Below are 25596 nucleotides of genomic sequence, written 5' to 3'. Positions count from 1 at the left end.
TTCCTGTGAATGACAAGAATTTGAAAAGTAAATATGTAAATTGTAGAGATAGTGCTTTCCATACTGGTTTGTTCATATTATAGAGCGAACTTCCTCTATTATTAGCTAAAATTTAAGTATTGATACTGCTCCAATTTCTAACAAATGTAATCGCAAAGCATTGTATTTGAAAAGCATGTCCAGTTTTTTGTATGGTGGTACACAATAAAATCAATAGCATGATACTGACAGTCAAATTCAGAGACCCTTCTTAAGTTAAAGGAATTCAGTCAATTAGATTTTACAATGCCAATTGGTAAAAAAGGAACCTCCATTGTTTTCACCAAGCCATTCGCCTTGCTGCTGCTCATTTTCCCTAAGTAAGCGTGTAGAGACAGTTATAATTTAGTAAAAAGCAAGAAAAAAACAACTTTACACAAAAAGAAACTTGGCTCAGAAAGAAACTTGCACTTGGCTCAGTGTGAGGACCCATCTGTTGCAACTAATGGAGGCTATAGAGCACCGAGGACACACACAGCCCTGTCCATAAAGGCTTAATTTAGTTAGGTAAAAGAAATAGATTTAATAGAAACAGTATTCATTTTAATAAGTCACTTTTTTTAGAGACACAAAGTGAAACAAATAATCTCTGGACCAGCTGTATAATCTGTGGGATTAAAAAAATGCCAGCAGTGGTTTAATCAATGGATTTTTCCAGGAGATAGACGGGAGGTATAAAGAATAACAGTCTTTGGCAGCAATAGCACAGCTGATGGCGACTTCCAGGAAGGAAACTCTGCTAAAAAGAAACGCAGACCGTCAAATAAGTTATGTGAAGCAATCGAGCAGGTAATGGCAACAATAACTGGAAATAGTGCAGACATTGAGAGTTGCAGGCAGAAGTAACAGAGAAAGTTAATTGAAAATATTTTATTAATTCCAAATGGATATTAAATGTTGTTGTAACTCATCAGGTTTTTCTTTCAATGAGTTGTTTTATATAAAGCAACAGCTCGGCTTGGCCGAAGACCAACTGGTATTAATTAAAAACGACCTACATCTCCTCTCCCAGAGACTCCTAGCAGACCATCAAGAAAAAAAAAACTCCCATTGGTACCAAATGTAAACGGGAAAAAGGATCAGGGTAAGAAATATTTCAATGATATGAATTGTAATGATTTGTAGATAGGCCTTAAAGGAATAGTACACCCAAAACATGATTAGCCTTCATTTTCTACTCACCCCCATGCTGAACAACACTCTGGAGTACTTTTTTGATATCTCAAATGCATCTGGAGATCTGGGAGGCTTCTTTCTGTCTGCTGACATTCAAATAATGGAGGTCTACGGTGCCCGAGACAGAAAGGTCCATAAAAGTCCACAAAAACGTGTCAATATTCCTCCATACTGCTCGTCCAATGTATTCCAAGTGTCCTGAGTGGGTAGCATCCAGAATTTACTCGAAACGAAGTCATTTAGAATGTTTTTAGAGCATAAACAGTAGTGTATAGTATTTCCTGAAAGCGCGCGCCAGCGCGTTCAGGACGCTACGGAAGCCGGCAGACCAAACCAGATGAAAGTGCGCATTCAGCGTCTGCTCTGCTGATAATGCAAGCGTAGAAGAAGAAATGTGCTGTTTACCTGTGCAAAGAAAGAAACAACGAAAGAAAAATGTCTGAGGACTTCAGTGTTGAGGAAGAGCAGGAGTTCTTTGCCGAGCTGAATGCGCTGGTTTGGTCTGCCGGCTTCCGTAGGCTCGTGAACGCGCATGTGCGCGCTTTCAGGAAATCCTATACACTACTGTTTATGCTCTAAAAACATTCTAAATGACTTTGTTTTGAGTAAATTCTGGATGCTATCCACTCAGGACACTTGGAATACATTGGACGAGCAGTATGGAGGAATATTGACACGTTTTTGTGGACTTTTATGGACCTTTCTGTCTCGGGCACAATAGACCTCCATTATTTGAATGTCAGCAGACACCAAGAAGCCTCCCAGATCTCCAGATGCATTTGAGATATCAAAAAAGTTCTCCAGAGTGTTGTTCAGCATGGGGGTGAGTAGAAAATGAAGGCTAATCATGTTTTGGGTGTACTGTTCCTTTAAAGAATAAGAGTAGGATTGCTATCACTGGTATAATTTCCATTAAGGAAGTTTACCTACAAATCCTTCAACGGTACATCTTTCAAATGGCTCTGCAGCTTTAGTTTCAGCTTGAGTGAACCCGTTCATAGTGTATTATCAGTGCTATTTCTTAAAATCAACTATTTTTTTGCACTTATTCACATGGGATCCAATGCTTTCTGCTCTCTTTTTGGTCTGCTTAGCCCAATATCGTACCGCAGGTCAATTGTTTTTTTGGTAAATATGCATGGAAGTGTATTATTTACTAACTAACCAAGCAAAACAAAGCATAAACCAGAAAAAAACAAATAATATTTAGAAAAGACGCAGTAATTTTTCAGAAAATATATTGTTTGTTAGCAGAGTTAGCTGCTCTGTGGCGCACACATTTGAGAAGTCATACAAACGAGACTTCTCTCCTAAATTGTTTTGAACACAGTTTTTTTAATGTCAGTTCATACCCACCCCTTTTTCTAGACTTACTTGCTTGAAATGTAATTTTCCAAATATAAATCACATTTATAAAGAAAAAGCATAGTTAAATTGTACCACACCCCCCTTTAGCATTTAAATAAAGTAGTGATCAAGTACACCAGATGTTCTAAGTCAGAGACTTTGTGAAACAAATTAATTACATTTTTGAGAAGAGAAGATATTTTTTAAGAGAGAAAAATTGTTTTTAATATGATGTCAAATACCAATGGAAAAATTTATAGCAAAATGTATCAACATGTGGTTAAATCTGTGGTATGTAGTAAATTAAGATTTTTTTTGTGTGTGTTTATCATCATGTATTTGGTATTCTTATTTAAAATTGAATCAGAGTGCTTTTCTTAAAACACTGCTTGAATCCTTGGTTAGGAACGTGTTTGAATCCCCCTTCAGCCGTGTGGTTAGCATTATAGTCTACATGTGGTGCAAAGACCTTTGACTGAAGGATTATTTCTCTCTGAGCATTAATTACTAGCGAAGGTTGTTCTGATAAACCTGTAAACAGGCTTTGACTGCCTGGTTTGTTAATTATCTGGTGAAAAGATTGCTTCCCCTGTTGATGTAGAAGGCAATTTGCTTTTTTTGCTGTAATATCCGTGGGTGCATAAGTGATTTTCAGATTTTTTTTTTAAAGCGTTCTGTTTTTAATTGCGTATTCTCTCTTTTCATTTTGAGAGCTGTTTAAAAAAAAAAAATCTAAACACAGAAAATAACTATTTGGATTTGATCTCCTTTATTCTTTTGAAAACTGTCACTCAGGTTCGAACATGCAAACCTGTCTTTGAATAGAAGTGCTCATGTATGTGTGTTTGTGCCTCTAGGGGCCCCATTGGTGTTTAATAGTTGCTCTGACCACATGTCTGTTTGGCTTATAGTCTCAGTTATAATTAAAGGAAGGGCAGGTCTGAACCGGCAGCAAAGAGACGCACGCCGCCTCTGAAGTTGATCTGTTATTACCATTTGGTTAAGTGCTGCTTGTAAGAATTTATTTGGTGGAGTTTGTAGTGGCTGCGAACAGAAAAACACTAATCAATCCCAAGAAGAAACAAAAGGACACTTTTTTTTTTTTTAATTTTGAGGAAACATAGAAAAAACAAACTTGAATTAGACATGTTTTATAAAGCTGTAGATTAGATTTGTATTTTATTTTCACTCATGATATCAGAAATAATAGAGGCCTGTACTGTATATCGACGACAGACCTAAGCTCTGACAGCTAATATGTGCAAAGGTGGATGATAACTATTTAGTTTAGTCAGTAATATTTACTTGGGTAGATTTAGAAAGTATTTCTGGAAGTAGTATTATAGTAATTTCTAGTAACACAAACTTATAGATAATTTTAAACTGTTCTAATATCATTTTCTACTTTTTAAGCCAGGTAACTTGTACTTTTTAAAGCCTTTACTACATAACTTCATTGATTTGACAGCCTGATTACATATATTCATAACTTAAAGCAGATATTTTACCAAACACAATACAGTTTTTTCCCCCTTAATTGGGTAATGCTTTAGATATTTTTTAGCTTTTGTTGCTTTATATTTATAAGAAACTTTTTTGGGCTATAAAACATGAGAATGACTGACAAAAGTGTTGATAAGGGTTACTGTAAAGGGAAATGTGTCAGAGGAAACCAGGGAAGGGTTCAGAGCTTCAGGGGAAGGGAAATGGGAGGTGGGGACTGTTGTGTTAAGTGAAAAGGAAAAACAACAAATCTAAAGAATCAGCACCTGTCAAATATATAACCCCCCCAAACCAACACACACAAGCTAAAGTAAGGAAATGAGCAAAGTTCCCAACAGTTCAGGGAAAGAGAAGTGTTTTTCCCAGAAGGCAATGAAATACTCAGAAGTTTGAGATGAAAATGATCAAATATTTAAAATAAGATTAGTCAATTGAGAGAAAGTTTTCATGAATAGCAGGGCGAGAAACAACAAGACCCAGCTGCATCTCCACAGGCCACCACACCCGGGGAAGAGACTTCTTTGTTGTTGTTGCTGCACTTTATGACAGAGGAGAGGCAGGGGAAAGGGGAGGTGATGAAGCTAATAGAGTCTGACCATCTTAAGATAACAAAAATAAAATGAGAGGCATTGGTCTGTTGGTCAAAGATGTGGAGAAAAAGAGAGTCTCTGCAGCCCCTCCAGGTTGCAATTTTTCTATTATGTGGTTTGATTCCAAAGTTTGCCTTCTGGGCCAGATGCAGAGAAAGCCTGCGCTTTGTTTGATTACCCTAAGACTCAGGAGTTTATGAAAACAGAGCCAGGGGACATGACCTCAGCTGGGACCTGAGCATTGATGCTGTTCCCACCAGAGCTCCTCTGAACCCAGTCGTGTCCTTTCTTAACCAGTGTCAGCCCACTCTCACTCCCAGCCAGGCTATGTTTGCATTTTCCCTCAAACCTACCCCCCACTTATGTCGTTTGTCATGAATACTTTCCTACCTTCTTAGTCTCTCAATTAATCAAAGTGAGCTTAAAAACGTTCTCTTAAATAATGTGAAAAGTTACTGGAAAATCAGGCATCCAGATTTTACAAAAGGAAATTACTTCCTTATACGTGAAGACTGATACAAATATGATCAACTTTAGAAGCAAACAAGAACCTGTGTTAATTTAATGTAACCGACCATACAGGTTTACAGCGGAGCAAAAAGAGGGGAACTCCACTGACTTCAAACATCAGGCTTGAGTTTAGAGGAGTGCTGCTGCATGTATGTGACAGGACTTGTAGAAAGCTTTCAGGCAAGGAAAAGTGAGTAAAGTTTGGAAAAGAGCCTCGAGCAAAGGCTGTTTTTTTTTTTTGAAGCAATGCAGAGAAAGGTGGGCTCATCAGTAGCCTGGAATTGCTTTATGTCGTGTTGCATGGCGGGCCGTGAGGATTAAAAGGAAAGTAGAAAATAAAAAAACATGATATATGTGACTCTGCCATGACTCTGTCATGGGTTCCATATCTGAGAACTTGATATGTCTTTCTTTGTTTTGATTTCCTGCTTTACAGTCATTTGTTGCCAAAACCGGAGTATTCCAAGGAAGGTGCTCTACCTGTTTAGTTAAACCATTGGTCATGCTTTTTTTTTCTGCATCGGATGCATAAAATGTTGGTTTACACTTCCACAAAATAAATGAGTGAGTCTGGATTGGATTAGATCCTTCAGTTTTGATGATTTTGTGTTTATTTCGAGTAAGCATCATCAATCCGGACACAACTAAACTACTCACTGCAGTAATAATTAGCATTACACCACCAACAGCCCAAATCATGGGTGAAAACTATGTTGAACACATCCTTAACCAAAGACCTTTTACCATCTGAATGTTACAGCATTGGACCCTGCAATGGTTTCTCAATTCCTTACTGTCCGATATTGGTCACTCTTTCCTGTTTTTTGCTTAATATAAATTTGCCTATTTAAGTTCAAAACAAATTCCGTATTCTTTTATTTTGCAAACTTATGTCAAGTTTAATTTTCCCCCACACTGCAGTGTAGTGCTGGGCGATATGGAAAAAATCATATATCACGATATGGACTATTTTATATTACAATAACGATATATATCATAATACGCCCCAATTAAGTACATTTTCAGCAAATCTCTGAAAAATATGAAAAAAACTATATAATTGCTTACTTTTTAAACTTTATTTTGAAGTAACATTTATACAACTAAAAGTAGTGCAGCAATATATATGCATAAGATGAGGCGGAGGTAGGGCCCCAGTATCCTTCACATTTTTTCAATATCCTATGGGTATTTAAAGCTACAGTGTGTAATTTTCAGCGACATCTAACGTTCAGACTGCAGACCGCAGTAACATGAACACTTCCCCCCCACCGCTTCCCCCCCCCCCCCCCCCAACAGTACCGCGAGCGTTACGGGACAAAATGTCTTCCACGACGTCCGCATCACCTACCTTCTCAAGTGATGAGGTTTGTTTACATAGATAATTTTAATACTGCCATGTATTGTTCAGTACCGTCTCAGTTCATCTCTCTCAACTTGCCGTAGTTATTTTCGAGCGTAATGGGCGATCTCGCAATTGCTAGTTTGTTGCCTCTGCGCTTGCCGTAGCGCAAAGATGTCTGCCTCCATGGCTGCGAGACCCGCTCCTATGTAATTATAAATAACGAATTCTAAGGCAACGCAAATATTAAGGTTAAGAGGCTGAGCTCGTAGATGATGATAAAATAACATAGTTATGTATAATATATTTCTGACTGTATATTACTGTAATTATTACACACTGTAGCTTTAGATTAAATTACCGTGGTTCTTCATTAGGTCATAGAAGAGGTTTGTCGTGTTGGGTAAGGGAACAGTCTTGTAGCATAGTTTGCAAATGAGCGTGGTCTGCTCCGTGTTGGACGTCTTAAATCCAAAATGTAACCAAATCACAGACGTGCGCCCTCTTATTGGTAAAATTTCTTCATCTTGGGTTGCCTGCGTAGCTGTCTCTGTTTGTTGCGACCATGGGTTTAATACTTCAGCCTCCTGCGTCTCCATCTCTCATGAGTTAAGTAACGTAAAGCATGTTGCAAACCCGCATGTGAGTCAAAAGCCGTAAAGAAGCGTCATGTTGCAAAACCACAGGACGGCGCTTCTTTGTGGATTAAGAAAAATAATAAAAAATCTTGTTTATCACTTATAAGCTGTGTGTAGGCTACGTGGCTACACTAATACGTTCGTCGTAGTCTACCAAGGGAAATATTTGCTTGAATACAAGATAAAATTGTTAGAAACGATAGAATAGAATTAGCACGATAGACACTTTTCTATCGTCCGTACAATATGTATCTTCTTATCGCCCAGCCCTACTGCAGTGGAAACCAGGCTCACAACATTACAGATTTCTACACCTTATTTAAATGGAAATGTGAGGTTCATTTCCATGTGCTCACCTTAAAGGTCAGGTAGCATTCAGCCAACTGTGATTATAGGACAGATAACTATTTTTCCTGGCATACCAACCTAAACTCAGATTAACAATATCCATTTACTTTTAGATTTTTCACCTATTATTTTGCTTCTAAACAGAGGTCCATACAATTGCAGGCTTCTGTCCAAGATTTGTTTATTGTAATTTTTTTCAGATGTTTATATATTTCAAATTCTCCTTTGACCGTTGTTTAAATCCATGTTTATGCATTTTTGTCTTATTTTACCCAAAAGGACACCCATCTGTCCTATTTGAATTATGTTGGGTTTCCAACTTTTGCAAGAATCTGGCTGCAGCATCTGCATTGTCAGGATCCTTTCGTTACAGACCTTCACTCTCAGGATCGGGAGTTTATTCGAAGCCTTTCAAAGTAAAAGCAAAGTAAAATAAAAGATAGCATATCGGAAAAATTAACAGTTACTTTATAAAGACATCTTTTATGTGTGTTTGGAAGTATTATATAATATATTTGTGCTTTGCTCTTACCTTGGCTGTTGGACCACATAGATTTGCCAATGGAGGGTTTGTGCTTCAGAACTTTTTTTTAACTAAGCTTTGTGTTCTAACAGTGAATACCTAGATACATGACCGAAATAGCCACAAAAAAAAATTTTCCCCACGACTCGAGAGAAAACAGTAGACGCATAAAAAAAAACTTTCATATGTTTATTTTATTTTATTGATTTCTTTTTATTGTCAAAACTACAGATTTCACAGCATGACATGCAGCTTTTAACTTTTGGAGAAACTCCTGCAGGAGAGGAGGAGGATTACAATTGAAACATACGTCTGTAAGAGAGAGGTAATGTTGTAATAAGTAAAAGAAAATCACCAAAAATAATTCTATAAACACAGTTTTCTTGGTCTAAGCAGGGAAAAGAACATTTAAGTGAGCCCTCACACAGCCAAAAATATGTCTTCCTCTTCTAATAAAATCCTGCAGCACATATGTGCTATTCCAGAAGGCTTCATATAAATTGTCCGCAGTAAACTTCCGGTCCTGAAAGTGCAGGAGACCGCATTGTGCAGGTCTTCAGCCAGACACCTCTCCACTTTTGAAAGTATCTTAGAGGAATTGGAATTGTGAACACAGGAATTGGATTACTTTCATTTTTGTAAAGTTATTAGATGTTTATAACATAAATGTAAAATCTAATTTGCAAAAAAGCTTCAGTTACATTTAGGTGAGCAAATACTTTTACCACCAGTGATTTTGTTTCTTTGTTTTGTTTCCTTTCCTCTAAGAATAAATGAGCTCAAATTAGAGCTTCAATTGTTTGGGGGGTTTTCTTTGTTTCTTATTTAATTCTATTGCATAAATATTAACACATCTTAATCACAGTTGCCTGAAATTATACGGGTTGCTTTGTATAGCTCGTTTAACTGTAATGAATATAGACCAGGAGAATACTGAGCAAAAGACTTTATGACATGGTTTAGTACTGTATGTTGGGAGATTGTCATGTGGCTCCATTCTGTTTAATTTGACCCAGTGTACAAGAGATGGGGAGGTTAAGTTTAAGCTTCTCCGCCTTTTCCTGTCTCCACTCGTCTTTTTTTTCCTTCTTCCTGTCCCAAGCTTCAGTGAATAGGACATTTACCCGTACGCACTAAATGACACTCTGTGATTACTGTGTGCTCCCATGAGAGCCATGGACCTGGAACAATGAGGATATCAGAGGGAACACACAGGATCCCTGCAGGGCAGGAAATAGAACAGGACAAAATTATTATTTTAAATTGAGAGGTAGAGAGGGACAGATTGTAGTTTTCTGTGTAATGTGATGTTCTAATTTGCAGTGGTTATATCTGGGTCCTACACACTGCAAAAACAATCTAGAAATATGTAAAAAAAGTTTCTAAATTAGGTAGCCTGATAAACCAGACTAAATGTTAGATTAAATTTGTAATTTAGTCTGGCCTCGATGAATGAGACATCGGAATATTGTTGATGAGAACAACCTGTTGTTTTTCAAACCATGTCTGTGCCTATTGGCCAACGCTCTGACCAATGAATGAAGCTGACTGTGATGTAGTAAGCACAACAGAAAGCTGGTGGGGTAAAACAGCCTGTTGGTAAAATGGTGAATACGTCCTTCTTAAAAATGAATGAGCGTAGAGCCTCTTCCTGCTCACGTTTCTACAAAAACCTCAAGTCTGATCCTTCCAAAACTGATTCCAAAGCTGAGTCAAACGAGAACTGTTCAATAGTTGTTGCCATCTTCCTTGTTGTGCTTTCTCCAGCTGGGTGCAGCTTTGTCGTCATGCCCTCAAAACTCTGCCCGCTTTGCATCCAGAAATTCATCAAAACACATCTCTGCGTTGTGATTGGCCCACCAGTTATACCCTCGCTTGTAGCTAAATGAAAGTAATTCTGCAAAGTGGAATAGATCATACTGCCCAATCATTGCAAAGCATTTCACAAATGCTTAATGTCAGTTATTGTTTTCAAAGATGGTATGACAAAGGACCGGGTTTTCGGGGCAGTTGCCTTTCAACATGGAGTCAGGTAGGTTTTTATAGAGTTTGTCTCTCAGTACATTAAATGAACTTGAAATTTTGATATTCTGTGAACTCAAGATGTCTTTGGTTTACATAATAATCTTTTTATGTTACAAAAAAGTGAAATGAGAGGGGGGAAAATACCTTTTCACAACCCTTAGGTGAGGACCTGCATGATTAAATGAGTATAATGCCGAGAAATATGAATAAGATTTCTCTGTTTCAGCAAACTGTACTTTTTAACACCCAATTAAATTGACTTTTCACTAAAAGCACATCTTTCTACATGTTGTTACTCTTTGGTGTCTAACATCCACTCTCAACAATCATGAGATCTGTTCTTGGTTTAATAAAACCACATCAACATGTAAGAACAAACCCACCTACAACATCACATCTCATGGGCCAAACATCTGGAACTGATTTATCACATGAGCTTTTTGTTTTTACTTTGAAGCAATATAAACTCAAACTGCTTATTGTGCGGCATTGTGTCCTCTGCCTAGAGACATTACTTTATTAAACAGAAGCTATTAGTGGGTTTAGATTCCTTATATCTCATGCATTCTGTGCACGTTGGGTAGCTTCAAAGGTCACCAAGGATAGTAAAATTGTTAAAAGCAGAATACTTAAAAGAAAAGTTCAGTTTTAGATGTTTTTCAGTTACCCAGCATTTTTCATGAGCTGCAGAATTTCTAGAACAAATCATCATTACCAAAGATTATAATATGTCAAAAAATATGTATAAAAAGATTAGACAAAAAGCTCTTGTCAGATTTGAAGCAGAAGACCTTTTTCAAAATATTAGTTTTGTAAATACTGACTGTCCTATCTGCATATCCAGCTCCCCACAGATGACAAAACAATCAATAACTTAAAACAAAACAAAAACACAAACACTTACAATGTTTGCAAAATTATTCATATGTATTTAACCTTTCACATTTTGTCACATTTAAACTACAAACATTAATATATTTTTATCAGAATCGTATGTGAACATCCATCATATAGTGAATTGTCAAGTAGAAAGAAAATCATGCATGATTAAATTTTTAATTAAGTATAAAATGGATTGTGCAAAACAATTCAACCCCATTTTTTCTGAGTGAAGCCAGTAGCCTTCAAAGTTGCCCGATGATTGGTAATACCTTAGCTGAGTCCATTTGTGTTTAATCTAATCTTGATACAAATATGGAAGCTCTTTAACAGCCTCAGGGGTTGTTTAGAGGAATATTTCGGACCAATAATTTCAAGTATCATGAGGTCCAAGGAACACATCAGACAGTTCAGGGTTAAAGCAGTGTTTACATTTCTAGCAGGTTTAGGCAAAACAAAATTTCCCAAGCTTTGAACATCTAATGAAGCACTGCTCAATCCATCATCTGGAAATGAAAACAACATGGCACTACTGTCTGGCACTACTGTTACCACGACTCACCAAACAACAATAAACCTACCACTAACATCAGGAATCTGTCCAATGTACAACTTAATTCGAATGTTCTTTGTTTATAGAAAAGTGACAGGAAAAATTATTGTTTAAGGATAACCATGAGAAACCATCTTTGCAGTTTGCCAAAAATATACAAGACCAAAAATATAACTTCTTGGCCAAAATACAAAATGCCGTGACGCAGACAACCAACCCTGCACATCACTCTGAACACCATCTCCACACTATCAAATATGGCAGTGGCAGCATCATGCTCTGGGGCTGCTTCTTCTCCAGCAGGGAGAGGGAAGATAGTCAAAGGGCATTGTAGTAAATAAAACTCTTAGTCTGCAGAATACTTCAGACTGGGGTGGAGGTTCACCCTTAAAATGAAGCCTGAGCTATAATGGAATTGTTTAAATTAACCAGATTCAGATAGTCTTGGATTGGCCCAATCGAAGTCCAGACCTAAACCCAACTGAGATTCTATGGCAAGGTCTGAAAACTGCTGTTAACAAAGGGTGTCAATGTAATCTGACTGAGCTTCAGCTGTTTAGCAAATAAAAATGTGGAAAGATTTCAGTCACTACATGTGCCATGCTGGTGGAGACAGACCCTAAAAGCCTTGCAGCTCTAATCGCAGTAAAAGGTGGTTCCACAAAGTATTGCTTTAGGGGCACTGAATCATTTTTGCACATTATCCTTTTCAGTTTATTGAAAAAAAATATCAGATCAGGTATAATTTTCTTTCTACTTTATTATTGTAAACCTCTTTGTGTTCATCTTTTACATTAAATTTCAATACGATATATTTATGTTTGTGGTTTTAATTTGGCAAAATATGGAAAAGTTCAAATGATCTGGATACTTTTGCAATTCATCGCAACTTACAATCACAGGGACCCAAAAGAGGATACGTCAAGGTAAAATTGTTTCATGCTACTGCTTTGTAATTACTGTTTTGCTTTTTAGTTCAATAATATTATAAAAGCCTCCCATCTTAATTTAGTTTCTTATTGCTTTCACTTTAACCATGCATTATTGATATATATGTTAATTCTGATTCGTACTAATTTCAAGTGAATACAAACCAAACATTTATTGCTTTAGGGAACTCTGGATTGTCCCTATGGCAGAAAGTTGAAGCAAGATTAAAAACAGCAACATGTTTTATTTTTTTTAAACAAATAATTGAAAATAGGATCCTAAAGCTCATATCTTTTACATAAAAATTTCAGTTGATGAATATTTTTGAGAGAACTTGAAAAAAATAACACTACTAAAAAAGTAGTGTTAAACTTTCAGCTTTAATTAAAGTTAACTGTAATGAATCTTTGCTCAAACAGCTGTTACTTCTTGATATACTTATGATGATTTCAACAAACTAGTTCCATAACACAATAGCAAAAGAACTTTATCAGACACTTTATCATATTGATCTATATAACTTTAGGTCAAATCACAATCCCTGCATTTATCAGTGGTCTACAAAGAACTGATTTAATAATTTATTGATAGCTAGATTGTTTATTCTGGACAACTATAAAACAGATGAATACATTTAAAAGAATCTTGCTCATTCCAAATCTACTTAAACAACTTCAAAGTTCCTGTTTCCGAACAATGTTCAACTTTTTATACTTTCCTAATTTTCCTTATTAAAAAAAAAAAAGATTAGTTTTGGGACATATTTTTTTAGTTTTTAACTATGCAGAATTTCTTTGACCTTTTCACTCTAAGCCTCTATTTCGGCTGGTAAAGAATCCCTTCTGCAGATTCTTCCCATATTGTGCAGGATTTTAGGAATGCAATGAGCTGCAGCGACTCTTGGCTTTGCACCGGACTGTATGAGGTCACCTTCTCTTGATGATTAGTGATTCAGATTCTTTCATCAGTCAGTGTACACACACTTCATTTGTTGCACATGTGTTTGTGGGATCATTTTGGTGTGGTACTGAAAGATGATGCTCAGCCAGAAAAGAGTTTAGCTCCCTTAATCCCACTTGCTTTTGTTTTGTTTTGTTTTTTAACTGGAGGATGACTCATTGTCTTCTTATACAGAGTAACTCTGAGGATCCATTTTGCTATACATTGGTCTTCAGTTTGTGTGAGAGAAAAATACATTTGAAATATTGGGATATAATATTTGATATCTAATAATAAAACTACTGCTATTGTTCTCCCAGATTAGAGCCTCTTTATTTATTTACCATTTATATTGTTCGACTTTCATCGACATCTTTTACTTTGCTTGAGGAAAAATAATTTGAGGATGAAACTTTAATCCACAGTACAGCTATGTGTTTATGAGATTTGTTAACGTTTTAGGGTTTTTTTTGCACTAGGAAAAAACTTGACCATTTTGTTCAATAAAAAACCTTTTCATTTGAAAATGCAATATAACCTTTAAACTGTAAAACAAACAGTTTACAGGGTAAAAAATTTAAATCAGTAAAGATGAAATGACCTGGTTTTATTTTTGCTCACATTCCTAAACTTTTTGAAGCATTTTTTATGTTAAAATAGAATCAAAATACCTTAAACTGTGGACAAAATCTGGAATTTTTTGTCAACCATCAGTCCTCTTTGGTGAAATATATATTAGCATCTCTTGTTCTTCTGACCAGTTTAGTCTTTTGTGTTCATCGATTTTAGAGAAACTTTCTTTTTGTAAAGTAATAGTTGTCCAAAATTATTATTACCGGTAGGTCTTTTCATGCAAAATATTGTATAATTTGGATATAATCCTCTACTGACTGATACGTTTGAGGTAAATTGTAATCTTTCTGCTATCTAAAGCCCCATCTAATGGAGGAGATGGCTTATGAAAGAACTCAACTCTTTTCCTTGTGTTAATTCTATTTTTTATAATTGTCAGAAAAGTATGTTGAATCTTACTGGATAGATTAGGAATTTTCACAGCAGCATGTACACCTTTTAGATCAAAAGTTACTAGTGATAATAAATCATTATAAAGTAGGGTGAAACATGTTTTTGTTCTTTTTTTTTTTACCCTCTTTGATATCTGCAGTTCTGGAAAAACCACACTGAGTTTGTCCAGCAGGAGCCCCTCAGGTGATACTTAAACCTTATCCCATCTCACTGTCGACTTCAAAGTGCTGCCGTTTTAGAGCAGAACACTCCTCTGTGCCAGAGACCAACACCTCAGAAGCCACACCCAAAGCTGCATTATTTATTTACATCCTGCAGCCAGAAGCCACAGATCATTTGTTTGTGCGACTATATGGGGTTTATGTGTGTGCTGTCATTGTGGGAGTGGGGCTCCAATGCTTTCTCAGCATTACAAGGTCACCACAGAGACACATAAACATAAAAACATACTTGCTATTGTTGTAGATGTTACGGTAATTTTGAGTGTGTTTTTGGTAACTCTATGATGAGCGGAGCGTGGTTTCCCAAAAGAATAGGAGCTAAAAAAGAAACCGTTTTCAAGCCCTTCCTGTTTTAGTTTCAATGCTGATAGTTTGTGTTTCCAGACACTAAACTATTGCAAACTGTGTAGGAACGACATTTATTGAATTTCTTTTTTTCTGTGTGAGGTATTTATTTTTTTCAAGCAACTTAACCTGGCCCTTATAAGGTAGTGGCGGTGGGAGGGGGAGGTGTAATAAGAATGATGAAAGGATTAAGGATGCTGAGGTACCCCTTCAACCCTGTCATCCAGAGATGTATACCAGATGCAAATAATTTGTTAGAGGAAACAAAAATTTCCTAAGCAGACTTGTTTGATCTGCTCTTTGTCGATGACTCCTAACTGTTCAGTCTGCCTGTCCTAAAAATGGAGGCTGAAACAGTTTGAGACTCTGTTAGCATTTATACTTCATCTCCCAGGTATGATTAATGAATAAATCACCAGGATTTTTATTATTTCCTGATGGAATATTGGTGCTGAACTGAATTTGAACTTCAATGTATGATTTAGGGGACGTGCTGGTTTTCAAAATAGCTATTATTATTATATTAGAAATATAAGCTGGAAAGCATAAGACTGCTGTGTTTGCCTATATAATATAAAACATTCACAGCAAATGGTTTCAGTTTTTAACTGAGAGAAAGGTCACTGTAAGGTCTATGTGTTGTGATCTACATGGCTTTTGTGAAAAAAACTTAACACATGTGAAAAAAGGTGCTCCTCTCTGATGATTTTTATTCATTTTTCCCTTCATATCTAGTAACATGTGTTGAAAAATTAACATCATACAACACCTTTAACTCACCATTACCACTGTAAAACATGGCGGTGGAGTCATTATGCTGTGGAGCTAGTTTTCTTATTTGAACTTGGGCAGAGTTTCACCTTCCAGTAGAACCATAAACACACAGCCTGAGTACACTAGAGTGATTTATTAAAAAATATGCGTCTCTTAAAATGGTCCAGTCAATATGCAAACCGAAACCAGTTGGAAAATCTGTGCCAAAATTAACTGAGTAATTGACTGAGTAATTTTACAAAAAAGAAAAAAAAAAGAACTGATAAAAGCTTTATTCCCCAGATAAATAGCAGGTAGAGAAATACAGACTTAAATAAAAGCAGAGCAAAGCAGTTGAAGATCATTGTTAGGTTGCTCTACTCGTCTTTGATCATGTAAACAAAACACCTATAACAATTACATATGAGCCAACTTAATACAACTGAAACAGGCTTTAGAAAAAATGACACGGCTAACAACAGTACTATAATACAGAGTACAACCTCTTAATCAGTAAGCTTTTAGTAATGGTTGTTTATTTTGTGAAATAGTTACCTGTATTTTGAATGGGCCATGAAGCACGTCCTCCAAACTGCTGGGCTGTGACAGGTTCTAAGGACGGCTGATGGTTCTAAAGATTGACTACTTCCAACCACTGAAAGATTTTATAGTTGTACATTATGTAAACACCCTTAATAATTTGAAGGACTGTTTATGACTCTAAGGACTGTTAGAGTTAATGGCAGTGATAGCTTCTAAAGAACGTTAAAGGTCCTTTAGGCTGTGACAGGTTCTAAGGACGGTTAATGGTTCCAAAGACTGAGATGTTCTGAAGCAGGACTCATTAACCTTTAACGGCTTAGAGCTACTTTATGACTGAGTCCCTGGACGGCAACCACTACTGACTTATGAACTGGAGGAGTCAGCATTAGCTTTACTTCATACATAATAAACAGATTTTGAATTGAAAACAGATTTTGAATTGAATTTGTAATTTTCTCTTAAATTTTGGCATTTCAAAATCTCTATAAATGCGTAAATGCCCTCCACAATTAATATGATGAAATGTTCTATATATGCTCTATTAAAAAAGCAGAGCAGCAAAATAACATATCAAAGTTATACCACTGGTAACTGAGTTGGTACTGTAACCCTGGTACTCAAGTTGAGGGGGGTTGAGGGGGGATGCATCCCCCTTTTTAAAAAAAAAATTAGACATTTTATTACTTGATATGTAAAATTTCTGCTATAAACAGTAATGGCAATAACATTGCCATTTCAACATTTTATGGGCTGTGGGTTTAAGAGTAGCCTGAGGAAAATAAATAAAATCAAGTAAGTATCCTACCATGACTATAAAGCTGATCCCAGTGGGAAATTCATCCTCTGCATTAGTCCCTAACTATGTAGGAGCAGTGATAGCCATGCCAGTCCAGAGACTGACTGCAGTTTTACTGTAAGGTGCCTTGATCAAGGTCAATGATCCGCGTACCTGATATGTAACAACTATGCATATTGCTTTAAGTTAATTGATTATATTAATTAGGATATGTATGCGTCAAAAAAAAAAGAAGCACCATCCCCCTTCTTTTATTTTTTTTACAACCACAATACTAACCCCTGTAGTAAGACTATCAGGTTGTTAAAACTAGTTAGGTTCTAAGGACTGTTAATGGTTCTAAAAACGATTACTTGTTCTGAAGGATATAACAGGTTCTAAAAGCTGTTAAGTGTTCAGCACAAACCAATAATTTAAAATGAGTATAAAAAAAAAAATGAAACCGCATTATAATAACAAATAAAATGGTCAGGACTCCCTTAAAAATTTTGATTAATAATCTCAGTGGGACTTTCCTGCTTTTAAAGGAATAAATAAAGGAAGAAAAAAGTCCTGAGTCCTGGAGGAATCTCGGTTTTAACCTTCTCCCTGTCTGATGTTGCATCACCACTTTTTCAAAGGAGTTCCTCTGTGTTCAATGACAGATATAACTGCTTAATTTAGCTTTGTACAAAATTCACAAACCCATTTACAGACAACAAACAGGAATCCAGAGTGAGTGGTTTTCCCAGCTTACATGTTTTCTTGTTTTTCTTTTTTTAAACCAGCAGCACTCGGTCCTTGTTGTGCTCTGCAGCCTCAAACCACATCACTCTGTGTGGTCCTCTAATTGCATATGAGATGGAGCCAGTCTCCATGATGAAAGCTTGACTTTGCGCTTTGGTGTCAGTTCTAATATGTAAAGCAGATGTGTTTTTAATAGCCTACTCTATGAGTGGTTGAGTAGCGCTCCCTAACTGAATGGCTTCAGAGGTTGGAGCCCCAATGGGGCCACCCGCACATAGGATGTACTCCTGCGTGAAGGCTCAGGGTTTTAAAACAGCTTGCTAAATGAGCTACACTACTGAGTAATCAGTGGCAATAGGAGTGAATTACAAAGATCTGAGGAAGATCCTCCCCTGGATGAATGATTCAAAGCATAGGAAATAAAAAGGAGTTCTGGCTTTTAAAAATGATGTTTCTGGAGCTTTGGTGAATACTGCAGGAACCCTTCCTGATGGGGCTGGTTGTGTTTATGGGCGAGCAGTAATCAGCAGCAGCAGAAGCTTGGCTGTGTTTTTAGCAGCCCCTTCTTGCAGCTAAAACCTCCTCTATCTCATCAGATCACAGCGCTGTTTCAACAACTAGCCTGGATTATGCTTGTCACATCAGCAAGAGCCCAGATTATTACACTTATAATAATTTCCCACAAAAATGACATGCAGTTCACTACTGGACATTATAAAACATTAAACTTTGTCACTATTGTTTTAATATTTTTAGACCCACACTAAGTGAAGGTGTGAAGATGACAGGCCAGTTGATCAGAGCAGATATTCCCGTTATCCTGAGACTTGTCTGGTTGTTTCCATCAGAATGGGAATACCTATGAGAGCAGAACTCAGAAATATTTCTAACCGATAAATAGGGTAAAAGAACTCATTGAGAAATAAGAAAAAGGGTTTCCTGTTTAGTTTGGTTAATATTTTGATCAAAAATACATCTATAGTTCTGTATACCAGTTTTTATTTTTAATTAATGAGAAACTGAAAATGAAAACTTGAGCTGTTAATGTTTTGAAAGGATTTCTCTGATGTAACACCTGAGCCCTTTCTATTGAATGGCTAAGCAGCTGTCTCTGGGGATGAAGGTTGGTAAAAAACAGAGTTCATTATTTATATTTGTGTGTGTTGTTTTTCATCAGATTAGCATTATTTGTAAACCTAAGCTTTGTAAAATCACCAAGCTTACTAATTGGCTAGAGCTGATTTGGGATTTGAGGAAAACTGCTTAATCAATGCACTAATAGAGAAAAAAAGCTTGAGAAACATCCCAGCTATTCACCGGTGGCGTAAAGTTGTTGGCTTCAGTTTGCTCGAGCTATTCATGTTACATAATCCTCCCCAACCCACCTCCCCTTAACTCAAAACTCCCACTCACTCCGACCTTCTTTGCACAAAAGATTACACACACACACAAGAACTAACGCGGCTTTAGTTTGGCATGGCAGCCATCCAGAGAGGGCCTCCAATGTCGCTGGTTTTCAAAGAGTTCTTTGCTTCTGTCCTGATAGTTGTTCCTCTGCTGCAGTGGAGCAAGGCGTCCAGCTTTGATATGAATTAGTCACTGATTCCCCACACTGGCCTAAAAATTCACTCTGACAACAGACTACAGATGCAGCCCGTAAACAGGACAAGTTGATGTGCAACAGGACAGGTTAAGCAACTCTGCTCATTGGCACTAAAGCCTTTCAGTCTGATGTTTGGTAATCTTTTTTTGGTTTAGTTCATCTAAAGCATAAACAAACAGCTGGATATCTGAACTGAAATCAAATCCGTTGAAGTAGAAATCTGTTTGAACAAGAAAATGATGTAGAATTGTTTTTGGATTTAATGTGGGTTTCCCTTCTACATCCACATTTCTATGTTATAATGATTTTAGGAAAAACAAAAGTGTCTCATCCTACACCAAGTTCTCCAGTGAGTGTTAAATATGCTATTGATTTTCCTGTTTTCATTACAATTGCCCATAAATATGTAGGTGACTTATTAGAGATAGACTGATACGTCAACCAACAGATATTTTTGGCTGATATTCGTTTTTTTCTCGTATCAACAACCGCTGATACGTGTATGTTTGCCCATTCATTAGCACATTCAGCTGCCTTGCCCTAAGTTCACATGAAGCATGTGTGTTGCTGCTTCCTCCATTTGTATATTTATAGTGGAGGACGTTCTCTTTCCGGGTGGATCATCAAAATAAGTGGTCCTCCTAATCGTCAATAATTCTGGTGATATGTTTACGTAAGCCCGTCCTACGTGCTCATCCACATTCTCACGTACCCATGGTGAGTCTGTCAAAGTGGAAAAATTGCAAATCTTCTTTTGGAAAATAAGCTTTTATTAGCGATGCAAACAGCAACTTTTAAACAGAGCGTGCACGAGGAGAAATGGGCTTGTGCACGCTCTTGCACACGTTTAATAGGCGTTCCCTCTCAGGAAAGGGTACAGGGGTTGTGCATGAGCATTTTTTTTTTTTTCAAAAATGGAGAGGTTTTTTTTTTTTATCATTTAAATAAAGAATGGACAAGTCCAGTCCTCGAGACCTGGTTTCCTAACAATTCTAGGTATGTTCTTGCTCCAGCACACCTGAATATAACAGTTATATGAACACAATGTGGAACCAAATTTATTATTGTATGCATCAACATAGCAATTAAAATCAGATTCAGATTAATTGCGAAATAAAACCCTGCTTGCATGTTCTCACTGTATATGCTCTCTCTGGGTACCTGCTTGTGAGGTTAATTGGTTATAAGGATGGATGGGGGACCAATAGACTTTAAATTGAAAAAATAGTTCTAGAAATATTTAACGAATCACTTAAAGAGCCACCTTCTTTATATGAATGAGAACTATTCGGTTCAAATTAGTTCTTGGTTTTATGAAAATACAATTTAGAGAATCACCTGCACCAAGAAGCAATGTGAAAGACTGATACCAAGAAGCATGCAAGCTATGTCTGAAAGCTAAGGTTAATTCATTAGAATACCATTGGTTGGTGAAAATGTGCACTTTAATGTTATTTTGGAGTCTCACAACACAATTTTGTAATATGAAAGAAATGTTATCAGTTTGCAGCATAGGACACATACCAAAATAAATTTCAAATAAAAATAAACCCTATAGCTTCAGTGCTTTTTATCTAGAGCTTATAAAATGAAAAAGTCTCGTTTAAACAAAGTCTTCGCTTTATGTTCCCATTAATGTTTATTGCAGTAGGGGATTCCTCTGTTTTCTTATGCCTGAGCTCTTTGAGTAGTAAAGCTGTGGAATGCAGCGTATGTGTGTCAGAGTTTTGTCTGTGTAGCATTCCACTCAGTGTTAGAAGAGGTATGCGAATTACGTTTTACAGCAGGGGAATGTCAGGAACCTGCTACAATGAGACAGCAACTTATGTTTACCGACATGCTCCTGCAAAGCCGGTTCCTCTGTGTTTGTGTGTCCTTTTCTGATCAGAAAGCCTTTTGCAACAATCAACATTAATTTCTTCTAAAAGGTTTTATATATCTGATGCATGCAGGGCTTTATCTTCTATAAACTAAAATCCATTTATCTAGCTAAATATATCGGTAAAACTATCTACTTACTGTTTGAATCCCCTGCATTCATTCACATTATAATAAAACTGTGTTTCTATTGTATTAATCTTTTACCACAGGTTTCTGCATTACATGCAGATGATGATAAATATACAAAAACAAAATGTGTGCATTAGAGATGTCCCGATCCAGGTTTTTGCACTTCCGATCCGATACTGATATTGTTTTTGGACTTCCGATACCGATACTGGCCGATACCAGCCTATCCGAGCATGTATTTAAGTTTAAGTTAAAGTATTTAGCCTTAGTTGTAAGACTCATGTTGAAAAGGGTTTTAGTACTCTTGATAACATCTAGCCAGCTAAATTAGGTGAGATTGAATAAAACACAATGCTTGGTAACAACAAACTTACCTGTTTATTAAGAGATAAACACAAACTGGACAAAATTGCGAATAGCAATCTGAAATTGCACAGTGAACAGTAAAACCGTAAACAGTTAAAGGTGCAAGTATTACTGTAAGTTTTAATAAAAATGCAAAACAGGGGAACACTGGCGCAAAATAGTGGAATGGATCGTTTCAATCGGCGAAACTGGAAAATACGGACCGGATTTTTTTTTTAAAACTGGATCGGCAGTCTGGATCGGCATTTTACATGCTTTGCCGATACGCATTTTTTTGCCAATATCGGCGTCCCGATCCGATCCACGTATCGGATCGGGACAAGCCTAGTGTGCATAGGAGTTTTCATGCTTCTAAACATACTATATATGAAGCCAGAAATCTACTCATGCGGACACTAAACTGAGAGCTCTGCATAAGATTCAACTGTAAGAAGGAAAACTCCACTTTCCACCTTTAAAGCCAAAAAACCTGCTTCTGCTGGAGCCATCAAACCACCAGGGAAAAAAATCTTTGACATTGAAATGCTTTGTCAGACTGCATGTTCTTTGTTTTAAATTGCTTTTTTTATCTTTTAAAAGTTTCTTTTGTGTCTTTGTTCTCTTTAGATTTGGGACATGAGCGATGATGAGAGCATCTAAAGGCTTGCAGCAGAAAGATTTCACTCCAAAATACTCCTTCACATCAAACATCGTGCTCTTTATTTTGGGCAGAAGGCGCATCTTTAGGCCCAAGTGGTAATACTAACAAAAAATGGAACCAAACGGAGCTTGAATTTCTTCTAATGTCTACAACAATGTATGTTTGCATCATTTAATATTTTTCAAAGTCGTAAAATGCCATAAGGCCATCACCCTAATATACATGCTTCATCTGTCAGTGAGGTTTAACATGTTTATTCAGCTTGAAAAAAGTTTCAGGTGTAAAAAAAAAAAAAAAAAGTTTAGAGGACTCAGCAGATCATTTATCCGTTTTCCTGCTTAGAGACCCAAACTTAAACAGAGATGCTGATACTAAAACCAGCTTTCAGATCACGCCTGTGGGGAATCCTGCATACAGATGTTTCTGGGCAGCTGGATTGCAGAGCGAACCAAATCAAGGAGTACCTGAGGTCTAGATTTACTGGATTGTTTATTCTTTACTTTGCACTGTTGTTTCTGTAAACTTCTGTGAGTGTTAAGACATGTAAACTTTTATCCGGTTATTTCTTTGGAAAAAAAAAAAAAAAAAAAAAACTCTTAAACAAAATGAACCCAGACGTGTATATTAAATTCTTTTGGAACACAAACATTTCCATAAGTTATTCCCTGTTTTTGTCCAGCTTAGTGAATTAACTTCTGTTAAACATTTAACTAAAATCTGTAATAAAATGTTTCCTTACAGTTAAACATCAAAGAATGTTAAATTAGTGTGTGGTTTTTGTGTAATGGAACTATATGCACTCTACATCCTTCCATACCCTGTTCAGCTGCAGAAACGTCTCAACAAAAACCACATGAAAAGGACAGAGGCGCACAGTCTGTGATTTAAAAGCACTTTATTGTTCATCAAGGCTACTTTACGTACAAAAAAGGTGGCCTGCCAAAACCTTTTGAGTAGGAGACAAAGCCACAGAATTTGTTTTTGATACAATATTTCTTACAGTTCAGGGTATTACTACCACTAAGTACATGCTACTTCCACTTCAAAGATAGGATCGGGAACAAGTTGAGCAATCAACAGTGAGGAACTCCTCCTCTTTGATTCATCAACAGATTTATTACAGGATTCACAGCTAATTTACCAACATCATTTCAGAAAATGGAATAAAATAAGGGATTCACATGTAATTTCGGTTTTCCAGCTGTGGAGTAAGACGGTTTCTATTGCTTACATGCAGTTTAGACAAACCTGCAGCTGGACCTTGGCTAACATTTGATTTCAACACTCATTGTAAGTGCTTTTATCAGTGCCACATGTTTAACTAAAAAAAAGCACTTTAGGCCTTTAAAACCTTTGTTCAAATGTCTGATTTCTGTAGAAGAACGGTGATGAGTGGAAGTAGCGATTGTCAGCAACACACCTGTGTGTGGCGTAATGTGGTTTCATACATTTACTGTGTTCCTGCACTTGAACCTTTACTCTTACAAACAAAACGCTACTGACAAAAAAGATCAACTTTTTTCACAAAAAGAAAAAGCAATGATTACAATAAAAGGACAGAAAACAATTAAATAGCTACATATCATTAACAAATTAATTGTTCCTCAAAAAATACCTACGATTTTTTTCCTCTGTACATTCGTTACGCACAGCGTAATGATGGTCTCATAATTACCTAATATATAAAAAAAAAAAAAAGTATTTTAAGTGATTTTCCTACAGAGTGTAGGGAGTGCCAGCCCGAGCAAAGCCCACACCTCCTGCCTACAGGGTGGTAGTGAAATGATGAGAAACTAAATAAAAATTTCTGGACTTCCACTCATTCCCTCAACGTTTTCTAGCAAGGTGGTTGGGGATCGCCATGAGACCCTGAATACAGTGCTGAATAAAAACATTTACCCTGTTACAGAATTCTTCTGCTTTTTTGTCACATTTAAAAGTTTAAGATCAAATTAATTTTATTATTAGACAGACAACAGGGGTAAATCGAACATAAATATGAATTACTAGCCAGAGTACGCCATGTCAAAAGCATTCTGCATTATTCCAAGAGTGCATAATTGTAAAAAATAAAATAAAATCTTTTGGAAGTGTTTGGATGAAAGGCTCATCCATTGGTTAGCATCAAAGGTTGTAGGTTTAAAGACTAATTCATTTCCAACAGGTGAGTGTCATTATCTTTATTCCTACAATTTACACCCTGGTTTTTCTGTCTGATATTAAGATATTGACAAAGTGTGTCACATAGCCAAAACAGAAGCAATCTGTAATGGGACCAGGTTTTTCACAGCACTGCAGTCTTTAGGTGGAAGGTAAATATCTTGTGACTCACACCTTACGCTTACAAAAGCACAGCTCCTGCAGCTCAGTCTTTGCCACCCCAGCCTGCCTGGCACACCTCCCTTGTCAAAGCGTGTAAAAGTGATCATGATCTCTTTAATCTAAGCTAACAAACCCTTGGGACACTGTCCTCATCAAATCCGTTTTGATTGCAGGAATGTGTGGACAATCCAGAGAACACCTTCCTTTATAGGAACTTTGTAGGATCACCTTACTTGCTACCAAAAACTCATCACTAAGCAAAAAAATAATAAACCTCATCGTCTATTAATTCTGTGACATGAAATGATTCTCCAAACAACTACTATAGGTCTAGGTCTCTCAAGCAAAAACTTTAAAAGTGTTAGAAAATGTTATGGCACCAAAGCAAGTCTGTTCCTTTTGTTTGAAGCAAATCTGCAGAGGAAAGCAGTGTGTAGGAAACACGCTCTGAGATGTAGGGCATGCTTGAGGCCTACAGGTGCTGGTCATAAAGTTAGAATATCATGAAAAAGTAGATTGATTTCAGTAATTCCATTTAAAAAGTGAAACTTGTATATTATATTCATACATTACATACAAACTCATATATTTCAGATGTTTATTTTGTTTAATTTTGATGATTACAAATGACAACAAATGAAAATCTCAAATTCATCATATCAGAAAATTAGAATATTACTGAAGACCAATAAAAACAAAGGATTTATAGAAATGTTGGCCAACTGAAAAGTATGAACATGAAAAGTATGAGCATGTACAGCACTCAGTATTTAGTTGGGCCTCCTTTGGCCTGTATTACTGCAGCAATGCGGCGTGGCATGGAGTCGATCAGTCTGTGGCACTGCTCAGGTGTTATGATAGCCCAGGTTGCTCTAATAGTGGCTTTTAGCTCTTCTGAATTGT

General features: G+C 36.6%; 1 protein-coding gene across 1 annotated transcript in view; it reads left to right on the top strand.

The window, feature by feature from the left end:
• Nucleotides 1-22671, top strand: part of atg7 (ATG7 autophagy related 7 homolog (S. cerevisiae)) — a 107489-nt gene extending 84818 nt beyond the window's left edge. Inside the window, exon 20 of the mRNA XM_038307837.1 lies at nucleotides 22338-22671. Within this exon, the coding sequence (XP_038163765.1) occupies nucleotides 22338-22370 (33 nt within the window). The 3' untranslated portion in view covers nucleotides 22371-22671. The remainder of the gene's footprint in view (nucleotides 1-22337) is intronic.
• Nucleotides 22672-25596: the final 2925 nt, after the last annotated feature.

The sequence above is a fragment of the Cyprinodon tularosa genome, unplaced genomic scaffold (assembly GCF_016077235.1).
Source record: "Cyprinodon tularosa strain WSP-4 unplaced genomic scaffold, ASM1607723v1 ctg621, whole genome shotgun sequence".
NCBI lineage: Eukaryota > Metazoa > Chordata > Actinopteri > Cyprinodontiformes > Cyprinodontidae > Cyprinodon > Cyprinodon tularosa.
The sequence above is the reverse complement of the archived record's forward strand: the minus strand, read 5'-3'. Positions and strand labels throughout refer to the sequence as shown.